Source organism: Heteronotia binoei, chromosome 2 (assembly GCF_032191835.1).
Source record: "Heteronotia binoei isolate CCM8104 ecotype False Entrance Well chromosome 2, APGP_CSIRO_Hbin_v1, whole genome shotgun sequence".
NCBI lineage: Eukaryota > Metazoa > Chordata > Lepidosauria > Squamata > Gekkonidae > Heteronotia > Heteronotia binoei.
Window position 1 is genome coordinate 131398479 of NC_083224.1, and position 12992 is coordinate 131411470.

A 12992-nucleotide genomic window follows, 5' to 3' on the forward strand; every position below is an offset into this window, starting at 1 on the left:
GTTCCTCTGAGTCTTAGGCTCAAAGCATTGACCATGAGATGTCTGTAATTAATGTCAATGAATCAAAAGTAGGTTTGCAACTTATAGATGTGCATACCTGAACAGCACATATTCAAGACTGGTACAGCACAGACATTGTCTGCAGTTTTTGATGCAATAATTCATAGCAAAGGTGACATTTTTCAGAGATTGTAAAACAAAATATTGCAAGCGTGCTAATATTTTAAGCATGTTTTATTTTAAATTGTAAAAAATCTTTAATTCTGTGTCTGTGCCCTTTATAAAGTTTATATGTCTGCTACCTGGCATTACATTTTATGGTACATGGCCTGGCCCGACAAGGTCTCATTTATGTCAAATCCAGCTCTCATAGCAAAAGAGTTTGACACCCTTGCTCTAGTGGATGATCTAAACTGGAGGTGGATTGAAATTCTGTTGGTTATCCTGAACCTCTCAGTGGCTTTTGATACCATCAATCAAGGTATCCTTCCATACTGTCTTTTCAGGCTAGGATTGAGAGGGACCATTTTGCAGCAATTCCAGTCCTACATGAAGGGTAGGTTCAAGAAGGTGTTGGGGGACTGCTGCTTAGTCTCTGGTATGTGGGGTTCCACAAAGCTCCATCTTGTGCTTTTCTACATGAAACCACTGGGTGAGGTCAGTTTGACAGTCTCCTTGGGATCAGTTGGAATCACAAGATAGAGCTGAGTGTCATCTGCATATTGGTGACAATCCAGCCCAGAACTCTGAACTAGTGTCTGGAAGCAGTTTTGGAGTAGATGAAGGCTGATAAACTGAAGATAAATCCCAACAAGAAAAAAGTGCTACTGGTGAGCAGAAGGTCTGACCAGGGACTTAGTATCACTCATTCTGGATGGGGTTGAAATTCCTTTCAAGGACTAAGTCCATAGTTTAGGATGTTCTTGAACCCAGGCATACTGCTGGATAAGCAGGTAGCAGCTTTGACCAGGAAAGCCTTTTACCAGTTTCAACTGATTAGCCAGCTGTTGCCTTTCTGGGCAAAAAAGATCTGACCACTGTGGTACATGACATCTCATTTAGATTACTGCAATACACTCTGCATGGGGCTATCCTTGGAAAGTGTTTGGGAACGGAGCCTCCGGTAGCCCGCCGCATCGCGGCATGGCTGCCGGGGAGAGTTTGCCCTCCCCAGGAGGGAGAGCAGACTTTTCGGCGTGCTTTCAGTGCGTCTGGGAGGGGTGGGGCTTCCACGCCTGCTCGGAAGCCTCCGCTCCTGTCGATGTCAGTCCTCTTCGGGTGCTTGGCCCTCCCGGCCACCCTGTTTGTTATGTAGGCATTTGCTGGTCGCCTCTTTTTGAGGGGCCGGGTAGGAATTTTTTACTCCCCGGCTATTTGGCTGGTGACTGGAGGGTGTTTTTTGCCTACTCTGCATATCATATCAGTGGATTGAGGAATTGGCCTCGGGTTGGTGCCTTGTATAGATTGGTCACTTTTCAGGCAGGTTTTACAGGGTTTATGGCACCATGCGGCCTGGGGAGGACCGGTTAGCCTCCCCCGTTTGGGGAGTTAGGGGTCTGGCAGGATCAACCTTTGGGTGTGGCCCGAGGTGTGTGAATGCAGACTGTCCTGGAGACTTGATTGGATGGGTGCCTTTTGCTGAGACTCGCATCTGGTGTCTGGCCCTCCGGTGCGAGCCTCCCTGCTGGGCCTGCCTGACGGGAGCTGTGACACACAGCTCCGGCCGGGGGGCCGGGTCTCTCGCCCGCTGAAAAAGGCAGGGGAGCGGTCTGAGGAGACCCCTAGCCCTGACCTGGCCGCAGTTCGGTTGCCCTTGCCGTTGCAGGTTATTCAATAAAGTGGCCCATAGTTTCACCAATATAATTGTGTCCGCCTCTTTATTCCGACTTGGGAGGGCAACTGAAGGACCACCTACTCCCTTATGAACTACCTGACCACTACAGTCATCTAGGCCCTACTTTGAGTGCTCCCACCTTCTGAGCTTAGGCGGGAGGGTCTTCTCAGTCATGGCACCGAAACTCTGGAACTCGCTCCCAAGGGGGAAAAAATCACCTGTCCCCTTCTGTTGCCATCTTCCACCAGCAAGAAAAGATGCTTATGTTTTGTCTTGCTTTCCCTCAGTGATCCTTCCTTCCTGCCCTATGTTTTAATAGCTGTTTTATGGTTTTGTATGTGTATTTTTGCTTGGTTTTGTTTCAATGATGTGTTTTTGTTTTAATGGTTTTAAAACATGCTTTTATTATGCATGTGTGATGGACTGAAAGCAGTTTGCCTGGGTGAGTGTGTAACAACTCACTCTGATTGGCTGAGCTGCTTCTATGGAGACAAATATATCCAGTGGAAGAAGAACAGCAGAGAGGGAAAATTGCCTCACATCTAGTTCAGTTGGAGATCAACTGGAGAAAGGAGCTAAGAGCAGTCTGTCAGCTTAGTTCCTTGAGACAGAACTGAATTTATAGTTTCTGTCTGAGAGAGAGTTCATTTGTGAGAAGGTGCAAATCAAAGACTCATTCTGAGGGAAAACTCTCCAAGTTGTGGCACATGTGTCATCCAGCAGAGCAAACTTGAAGACTTTGCTGAGGAGTCCTGTCAGTGCTAAAGGACAGACTCCAGGTTCAAATAAAGAACACAAACACATTGGGAGAGAGGCAAAAGTTTCTGTGGCTGTGGAAAAGAATAGCAGAAATCAGACAGCTGTGTGGAACTTAACACAGGGAATTAAGGTACTAGTGTGATAGCACTCAAGGGTGTTAGTTCCTAGGTATTACTCAACATCTGGAGTGTACCTGTGTGCTAGTGGAGAGTGCCTGTGTGGGAATATTTCTGTCATGTTCAGACAGTCCTCTGAGTGAATGACAAAGAGTGTGTGGAATTTATATGAAAAGCCTGAAAATACTTTTATAGATCTGTGATTAATAGTGTTCTCCAGAACTAAGGAAATACTGTTTATTTGTTTGTTTATTTGATAATACTTTAGCCTGCCAACATCTATAGTGTTCTCAGATTATTTATTATTTGGATTTCTGCCTGCCAACTGATTTAATAACCAGCCAATAGTTTTTATTTCCTCCTTTCCTTGCCTTCTGTATTTAATAAACATAATATTTTGGGTTTTGAATTTTAAAAATGTATTGGTGCTTCATTACTTCTGACAAGATTTTGATTCTAATTCCCTGAGGTACTGGGTAAAGGTGACAAAATTTCATAGTGGTCGCTTTTACCATGCTGATCCTGACTGCTCCTCACAGCATGCTTTTAATTTTATGTGTGTTTTTAATTTAGCCATCGGGGTGGCCCAGATGAGGGCAGATAGGCAGGGTATAAATATTGTAAATAAATAACAGAAGCCACACATACATAATGATAAAAGACATCATGAAATTGTTCAGATAGTCCTTTAGTGAGCTTGGAAAGGGGAAGAGAAGGCCTGACACCTTTCCTTGCAACTGTTTGAGTCTTGTTTTCCTGTACTCAACAACAGAGAAAAATATATATACAAAGAATTAAAGCAGAATCAACTAGAAGCATAATTAATTACACACAGGAAAGCAGCTAATGAAACTAATCAAAGTACACAGCATGTTAATGAAAGTTAGCAACTGGGACCAAATGATTGCATTAGGCATAGCCAAAGTGCAACTGAAAACACATTCTATCTAAAAATAATGGCTTATGGCATTGTTGTATATATAGTGACTGAGGAATCACTGATGCAAAACTCCAGAAGTCCTGCCTGAAAGAAGTGTAGACAACATTTTTAATTGCACTTGTGCTACTTGGCTATATTAGCACCAGTGTATTTTTCTGCCATTATTTTATATGGCATCGAATAATTTAATTTTAAAGTTAACAAGAGAGGTAATTGTATCTATTCTTAGAAATGTTCACTGCTTAAAAGTCAACATTTGCTAACAATAAGAACACTGACTAATTTTGTTTTCTTCTTTATACCCATGTAAGTACTGAAATGTTTCAATTTATTCGATTGTATCCATTCTTCCCCATCCCTGGAGGTATATTACAAAATCAATGCTAACAGAATCAGATTATAAAATTAAAAACAATAAAGTTTTTATCATTAGCATTCAAATAATACATCACAGTTGGGTTTATGTACACTTCACAAATTATACATTACCAGTTTAACCGTCAATCTCTTCTATAGGGACTGCACTGCCAGAACTGCCAATTATTGGCAAGCTGCACATTATTTTCTCTCTAGGCTTCTTCACAGTTGCAACTTTTGCCTTGGCTTGCTTGAATGTCTCCTTAGACTTTTCATCAACCACATATTTTCTAAACATTTTTTCAGCATTACCTTGCATTTGTAGCATGTTTTGCCTGAAGAAAAAGGAAGAAGTCAGTTTTTCATCACATCCTTATGTTCTTTTCTATTATTCAAACACAATATTCCTGTCCCTCAGAAATAAATGTTTGCATTAATTACACAGTATGCAGTTTTTGGTAACATACATACAGTAATGCTGGTTTTGCACAATGATATAAATTGGAAAATTTCCCAGTGCCCTACAACTTGCATGATCTGATTTACCATATTTATTTTGACATATTCCCACCCCACCCCAGCATGCCCCAATGCTTCATCCCACAATAAGGTGTGTGTCCATGGATTGCTGCACAGTACCCTTGAGCAATAGCCAACATGAGGCATGATTGCCCAAAGTCCTCCTGCTCCCTTTCCCTACTGCCCAGGGAAAGGAGACACATCTGTCTAAGGCAGGTAGCTGGGTTTCAGTACACGATCACAAGTTGTTCAGGAAATTTACATTTCATGTGTTACACTGCTTTGGATTTTAGAAAGAAGTCTAAGAGTTGGGAGATGTCAATGGATTTTAGAAAGAAGTCAGAGCTGGGAGATAGACGGGGTGGTTGATGGCACAGAAACTCTAAATATAACTCTTGCTGTGGACTGAGTGCCCCTTACTGGTCCTACCAAGTGCAGTAAAAAATGTAAATAGGAAAATTCTATAAGCATACACATTCCTTTTTGTTTCACAAAAATAAATACAACAGAAATATCCTGAATAAGAACTTATTTTTGATCAAGACTGTTTCATTTATCCATTTAACTCTGATGTTCAATTGTACTCAATCATGCAAAATAAAACAATAGCATTTTGTTAATTAAATTCACCTTTATGATTTATGCTGCATTTTTAATTTGATACACTACATCAGTGTTCCATTAATTTCCTTTCCCAACAGTAACAACAACAACAAAAATGCCGGCAAGATCACTTTACTCTTTTTGTACAAAATACAATGAACAAGTGGAAATATCTAACTACTATCCACTTTTCATAACACTAGAGAAGGGGAAAAAATCAAGAAGTGGAAAAAGAAGTATGCTAGCTCACCTTTTAGCAAAAGGCCACTAACTGATTTCAGTTAGGCAAATGAAAACCTACTGAGAACAGCAGAATTGCTTAGACATCACTTATGTTATAGTTTAAAGACAGTGTGATTATTCAGGTGTAAATGGGCCCATTTGGCATGCTAAGATTGCAGGCAAGATACAGAAGCAGAAATGTTACAAAACTGGAAGCAGAAGGTTTAGTTTACAGGGCGTGATGAACTACTGGATACTTGCATGACTAACATGAAACTAACGCAAAATGCAAAAACAGGAAGCATCACTATTCTGCTCTTTTCAGAGAAGAACTGTGTGTGTGCTTCATGAATTGCAAACATGCTGGGACAGAGAATGTGAACAACTCATGTATCTTCTTTCTGGTTCAAATAACTCACAGGGCTTGCCAGGGAAGATCTGAGAGATCCACATCTCATGTTATGAAAGAAGTAGAAAAAAACCACAAATCATTCAAGCTTCTTCTTTCCTCATTCTATGTAAAATGTGAAGCCACTTTAAGCGTGGATGATTGTCAAGACAAAAAACAACAATGATCTACAGAAAAATGCAATCAGCAAATGTCAAGAATTTTCTAATGTACATGGGGGTTTTCTGATCAAATATATTATTCACCAAACTCTTAACTTTTATTTTAAAGGCCTGCTGTGTCTTAACTGAGAGCTATAACAATGATCCTTCTATAGTGGTATTCTCCTATAGGATGTGCACAGTTTTAATTTTAAATAATTGTGGGAAGATGTTATAAAAGAAGAAGAGAAGAGATTGGATTTATACCCCACCCTTCATTTTAGGCTTCCCAACTCCCCCGCCCTGGCGGGGGACCCCCGGATTTACCGCTTCCTCCCCCGCTCTCAGAAAATCCGACAGCGGGAGGGAGGAAACGGCACCAATTTTGGTGCCCCGACGCTGCCGCCCGCCGCCGCCGCGGCAGCAACACCGCCGCCCGCCGCCGCCGCGGCAGCAACACCGCCGCCCGCCGCGGCAGCAACACCGCCGCCCGCCGCGGCAGCAACACCGCCGCCCGCCGCCGCCGCGGCAGCAACACCGCCGCCCGCCGCCGCCGCGGCAGCAACACCGCCGCCCGCCGCCGCCGCGGCAGCAACACCAGCGCCGCTGGCCCAGGCGCAGCTGCTGCCCGCCGCCGCAGCCTGAGCTACAGGCTGCCCGAGGAGAGCGGCGGCAGGTCTCCTCTCCCTCCGTTCAACCAGGCCCCGCCCCAGCGAAGGAAGAGGCCGCCGCCGCCGGCCGAGGCCCACCAACCCCAACCTGCGGCGGCAGCAGCAGCGCGGAGCCTCGTTCCCCCCCCACACACACATACACTTGGAAACCCACTACCAAGCGGCCAGGCGGGAGGAGGCAGCGGCCGCTATTTCTGCCTTGGATGGATTCAACTTCAAAAAGTCATCATGTTGCTTGCTGCCTCAGGGAGTGTCTAGTCAGACTGTTTTCAAATACCGGTATGTACCAGGTCTCAGTAACAGCTGATAGGTATGAGCTGCATTTGTACCAGCTCTGCAAGCCTGCCCCTGCCAGTTCACAGAAATAGACACTTGTATTTATTGCCTCTTTTTATAAACGACTTAAAGCAGTACAGATCAAGGGTGCTAGGGTCTTGAAAAACAAAAAGGCATCCCTGTCTATGTTCTGCTCTTCTCTGCCTCTAAAGCCGAGGCCCACCAACCCCAATCTGCGGAGGCGACGGCAGCAGCAGCGCGGAGCCTCGGCTCTCCCTCCCCCCCTCCCCCACTTGGAAGCCCACTACGGAGCGGCCAGGCTGGAGGAGGCAGCAGCCGCTATTTCTAAAACAAAGCCTGTTGTCTTTCTACAGGTTTAGGCAAATCCTGCATTTAGCTCTAAGGCTTTAGTGATTCCTGGCAGCAATGTAAGTGTTGGAAGAACAAGGTAAACATATCTCATTGCACAAACTTCCAGTATTGATTGCATTGTGGGCTCTAGAGAACTGTTAAATGTAGCGAAAAACAAAGGCTTCTGAAGGCTTCTCTACAAACTGAATGAGATTAAAGAGACACCTATAATTTATGTATGGGAATATTCAGAAAAGATTGTATGTTAAAACTGAAAATTTAATCTAATTTACTGCCATTCCTCATTAGAGTTAATTAGAAAAACTATCACACAGAACTCTTCATAGCATACTACTCTACCAAATATTCAAGCATGTTGTATTCTTAAGATTTACTGGTGAAAACTGAGCTGAAAAGAATGTCAAAGAACTGACAATAATATGGTTACCAGATGCCCTGCTTTTTCAGAGAACATGTCCTCGTTTTTTGTGAGTGTCTGTCTTTTGGAGGCTGTTTTTTTTAAAAAAAAAAACTGGTGTAAATGTCCTCTTTTGGGGGTTGGAAGATTTGGAATATTTCTAGTTAGTAGCAGTTATCACAGTTTAAATAGTAGGGGTATTTAAAATAAGATTTGTTATAGTGATCATTTGTTTAAAGTAATCAGATCCAGAAATAGATCCTCTTCTTTGGTTTTTGAAATATGGTAACCCTAGACAACAGGCAATCTGATACTCTGTTCTTTTCTGAAGACCCTACATCAGCATGAAAAGACTGAGGAAAAGCAAAGTGCTTGTTTTGCCCTAAGGAAGTGATACTTAACATATGGCCTTAGCTCTACAGAAATCAGTGTGATTTACTTCCAAGTGAATGCATATATGGATGTACATTTTGGAAGCAATGCAGTTGATTTGGAAGTACCCTCACACTATATATAGTCAGCTGTGAATAGTGCTAATTGGCTGGTAGCCCTGTGTCAAAAACTTTTTTTCCATCTATTTTGTGATTTTAAAAAATACAACAAATAAAAATTGAAATGAAAAAAGTACATATGGCACTTGTTTGTTTGGGGGGGGGGTGCAGAAAGGTAATATGCATGTGCTGGTGTTTGTTTTGTTAATATACACATCTGTTGTTGAAATTGTGAAACTGAGAAAAAGTCTGGCTTGAATCAAGGTTGAGACGTCTTTTGCTAGCCTTCTTATATGTCAAGCTTCTGTGTAAATTTATAAATAATTCAAGAGGCTGTAGGGTTGCAAACAACTGCTTTAAAAATAAGAGAAGCCATGTTGGATTAGGCTGATGGCCCATCCAGTCCAATACTAAGGTTGCCAGGTCTGAGTTGGGAAATACCTGGAGACTTTGGGGGTGGATCTGGGAGAGATTGGGGTTTGGGGAGGGGAGGGGCCTCACTCAGCATGGTACAATGCCACAGATTCCACCTTCCAAAGCAGACATTTTCCAAAGGGGAGCTGATCTCTGTCAGCTGGAGATCAGTTGCAAAAGCAAGAGATCTCCAGGCCCCACCTGAAGGCTGGCAACCTTAATTCTTTGTCACACAGTGGCCCAAATCCAGATTTGCTGGACTTGGCCAGGAAGGTTGGAGTCAGAGCAAAATTTAGTAGGTCAGGGACAGAGCTTGGAGGAATTTGCTGGGCCACCAAGCAGAATCTAGAACTCACTAACTTTTCAGATGATTGCAGAACAGGTTGTTTAAGAAAAGCCAAGGTTGCTGAGCCAATTCATAATTTATTAGTTGGCCACTGACAATGCAGCTGGGAACTATTTGAGGCAAACTGAATTAGGGTTGCTAATCCCCAGGTGGGGGCAGGGGATCCCCGGTTTGGAGGCCCTCCCCCCGCTTCAGGGTCGTCAGAAAGCAGGGGGAGGGGAGGGAAATGTCTTCTGGGAACTCTATTATTCCCTATGGAGATTTATTCCCATAGAAAATCATGGAGAATTGATCTGCAGGTATCTGGGGCTCTGGGGGGAGGCCTGTTTTTTGGGGTAGAGGCACCAGATTTTCAGTACAGCATCTAGTGCCTCTCCTCAAAATACCCCCCAAGTTTCAAAAAGATTGGAGTAGGGGGTCCAATTCTATGAGCCCCAAAAGAAGGTGCCCCTATCCTTCATTATTTCCTATGGAAGGAAGGAATTGAAAAAGTGTGCCGTCCCTTTAAATGTGATGGCCAGAATTCCCTTTGGAGTTCAATTATGCTTGTCACAGCCTTGATCTTGGCTCCACCCCAATGTCTCCTGGCTCCACCCCCAAAGTCTCCTGGCTCCACCCCCAAAGTCCCCAGATATTTCTTGAATTGGACTTGGCAACCCTACTTCATTTGCAGTCTCAGAGCAGTTTACAATCTCTTTTCCCTTCCTCTCCCCACAAAAGATACTATGTGAGGTTGGTAGGTCTGAAAGAATTCTTTCACAGCCTTTATTGCCAAATAAGAGAGGCTGTACATTATGTCCCAGTGTCAATGCATAACAGTGCCAATGCATAACAAGCAAGCAATGGAAGTGGGAGGGGTGGGTAGTGGAAGTGGGAGAGTGGGCATCAGGAGAAATTGTATGGAAATACTGTAAGGGTGTTAATGTTTTAAGCATGTTTGTATTTTGAGTAAATAATACATTATTATTATTTTGAGTAAATAATAATATGGTTAATTGGGTTGGTCTGTGTCCTTTATAAAGTTTACATCTCTGGTACCTGGCATTATTTTTTATGGCACCCATGCCCGGCCTGACAAACTGACATTTATATCAGATCCTGCCCTTGTAACAAATGAGTTTGACACCTCTGATAGGGCATACAGGAGAGATCTGGCTCCATGCTATACTTTTTGAACTTTAATAATAGCTTCCAATGATTTATATCGGAGAAAGTATAGGTGCTGTAACTAAAAAAAGATGTAAGGTGAAGACAAATCCTATCCCCTTTCCCAGATGCTGTTCATTCCAGTATCATGGAACAGCCAAGTTATGTCCGCATTCAACATGTGTCCTAAAGTTCTGTGAACTTCTCCTACTTGAACTATGAAGGTATAATTTAATGAACAGAACAGCAGTAGTCCAAATCAGAAATGAAACAATACTGAAAGTCATACCACTGAACTAACCCCCAAATAACCAAGCCACTTGGCTTCTGTTGACAGTGAGACAAACTATATTTTACTTTCCACTTGTTTCCACATTCCATGAAGTCACACAGCAAAAAACAAAATAAAATAATTAAAGCCTCAGGCTCAGAGTAGCACCATGAGATGAGTAAAGACACCTGCCTGCATCTCTCACCCACAAGTTTTCTTGAGTGAAAACCTCTCATGCAGAGTTATTTCATTTATTTTGCTGCTCTGTGTGTGCAGATGCTCCACATGGAGCAGCAAAATTGGTAAAATAACTCCACCTGTAGAAGCCCTTCCTTCCCTGAAGTACCACTCTGAGCCAATTTGGGCTTTTAAAAAAAGAAGCAGTTCCCTGTAGCTGCTGTACAACTGCAAGGAACACATGAAAACAAGTATAAGCAAGTAAAAAACCCACCATAATGTATAGTTTGACTCAGTGCACAAAACCACTGGTCCTCTTTCCTGACCTTTAAATAAATTGCAAAGAAAGCAGAGAATGTGTTTTAGGTTGCTTTCATAAATGTCACTCCATAACTGCCAGATAGATGAATGAATGGATATTTTTATAATGTTGTAATGTAACATATATTCACTTAATTAAGGTATTAATAGTTATTTTTGGTCATCTTCAGCCTATGCACTTGCTAGACAACTCAGAGGAGGAAACAGGGCTTCTCATATAGTGCTCATCTTTCAAGCAGGCACAGACAGTGCAAGGTTCCTTCAAAGTCCAGTGTAATATTAGGCACTTTCTCTTTGACTCCCACAAGTATTCTGGCACACACAAAAGAACACCAAAAGGCATACACAAGAGAATACCAAAAGTCAGGCTGTTGTAAATATTGCAAACAAATAAGAAGAATGACTGGACTTGTCTCCTTAGCATTGCCACATACAATACTCTGTGAGGACGAGGAAATCCCCTAGTGCAAACATAATTTGTTAGTGTAAAGGACCACTTTTTAGCCCACCATTTTGGGTTCAGTTTCACCCATACAACATATTAAACTTTTACCCTCCACCTTTTGAAAGCTCTATCTCTAATTTCCCCTTTCTTTCCCCCTTACTCCAAACTTCCTCTCTCTCCCAGCCTGGTTCCTCATTTCTTTTCCCAAAGTCTCTTAATTGCTCTCCTGCTCTCTCTTTTTCTCTCTCTCCTAGAGCCTCACTACTAAACTCCATCTCCATTATCTCTCCAGTAAGTTTGATCCCCACTCAAAAACAATTCAGTCTCTTCATTGCATGGCAACTGACCTCTTATCCTTGGGGTTTAAAGCTGTATAGACAGAATGTGAATATACAGAAAAGTCTGACAACTGTCTTGCATTATTTCTGAATATTTGCACCCACTGATCATGTAATTTATCATAATTTATACTTTTTCACCAAACTATCCCACAAAAAACCCCCCAAACAACTCACTTCTGGAAATTCTACACATTTATGTCTTGCATTTGTACCTCCAACAGTGAATAATCAAGATAAGCTACATACCTCTGTTCTTGAAAATGTTTAAATATGTCTTTCCACTGTTTATGTTCTTCTACAATGCTTTTAACAATAATGCCTTTTTTATCTATAGATTCTTGGCGACTCCTCCAGCCATCAAGTCTCAATAAGCCCTTTGTCAAAGACGTATGCTGAGCACTGAAGCCCTGAATAAATGTACGTTCTACTGTCTTTGCCTCTTTGCTTTCTAAAAATTTAACATACTTTCGTCTGATTTTTCTAATTAATGTTGCTCTGTCCTCCTGGCACTCTTTCAAAAAATCACGAACTACAAACTTTTCCTGTTCGTATTTCCTCTGAAGATACTCCATTCTTTTGTCAGTTAACTGACAAGTGTATTCTTTTGCTGCATTTTGAGAAATCTGCATTTGCATAACTTCTCGCTCTTTTCTAAGTGAAATGTCCAATTTCTGATTTTCCAAGTATGCTTTATCAATAGCACACAATGGGCGAAGTCTTATAGATCCATATGCTCTAGCAAAGGCCCTCTTCTCAATGGAACCTGGATCATGCATGGGCTTAATTTCTGGAAGAGGTTTCTTTAAAAAATGCAAGTCATACACATCATCAAAAATGTATTTCTCTCTCTCTCGATAATTTTGCAGTTCAACAGTCTTGGAATAGAAAGGCATTCTAGTTACTGAAAGCCTAAACTGACTTGCCGTCGCATTTTCATCTTTTGTTTTAATTTGTTTCCAATCCAGGAGATCTAGCATACAATAATTAAATTGTTACAGTTAATATTCTCTCAAATGCTCTATTCACACTTATATTATGATGTTAACAGTATATTGTAGTAAGTCTGAGGTCCGTCTGTTCCACATGACAAAAGAGCCACAAGACTATTTTTTGCTCAGCTAGCCTTGGCATCAGGTTATTTTGCACCTCCCTCAACATGCCCATAACCTGTGTAGGATTCTTCACTATCTGCCTGCCATTTTACCTTGCAGCTGAACACACATCCAAGACATAAAGCCCATTTCTTTCACACTTGGTCATTTTGTTCAGTTGATCAGAAAGTCAATCTAAGGGGCGGATGTGGTAGATGAGTTGGAAGCACTACTTCCAATGCAAGCCAGTAACTGAATCTACAAATAACTAAAATAAGTTCACTATATTTCATTCCTGTTTTCTGAAATACAATTTACACACTGTTAACTTTAT

At 42.0% G+C, this 12992-nt stretch overlaps 1 protein-coding gene across 1 annotated transcript in view; it reads right to left on the minus strand.

Annotated features, from left to right (window-relative positions):
* Positions 1 to 3483: 3483 nt before the first annotated feature.
* LRRIQ3 (leucine rich repeats and IQ motif containing 3) overlaps positions 3484 to 12992 on the minus strand; it is a 68384-nt gene continuing 58875 nt past the window's right edge. The window contains exons 6-7 of the mRNA XM_060232022.1: positions 11814 to 12537; positions 3484 to 4341 (exon numbers count right to left, since the gene is read on the minus strand). Of these exons, the coding sequence (XP_060088005.1) occupies positions 4143 to 4341; positions 11814 to 12537 (923 nt within the window). The 3' untranslated portion in view covers positions 3484 to 4142. The remainder of the gene's footprint in view (positions 4342 to 11813; positions 12538 to 12992) is intronic.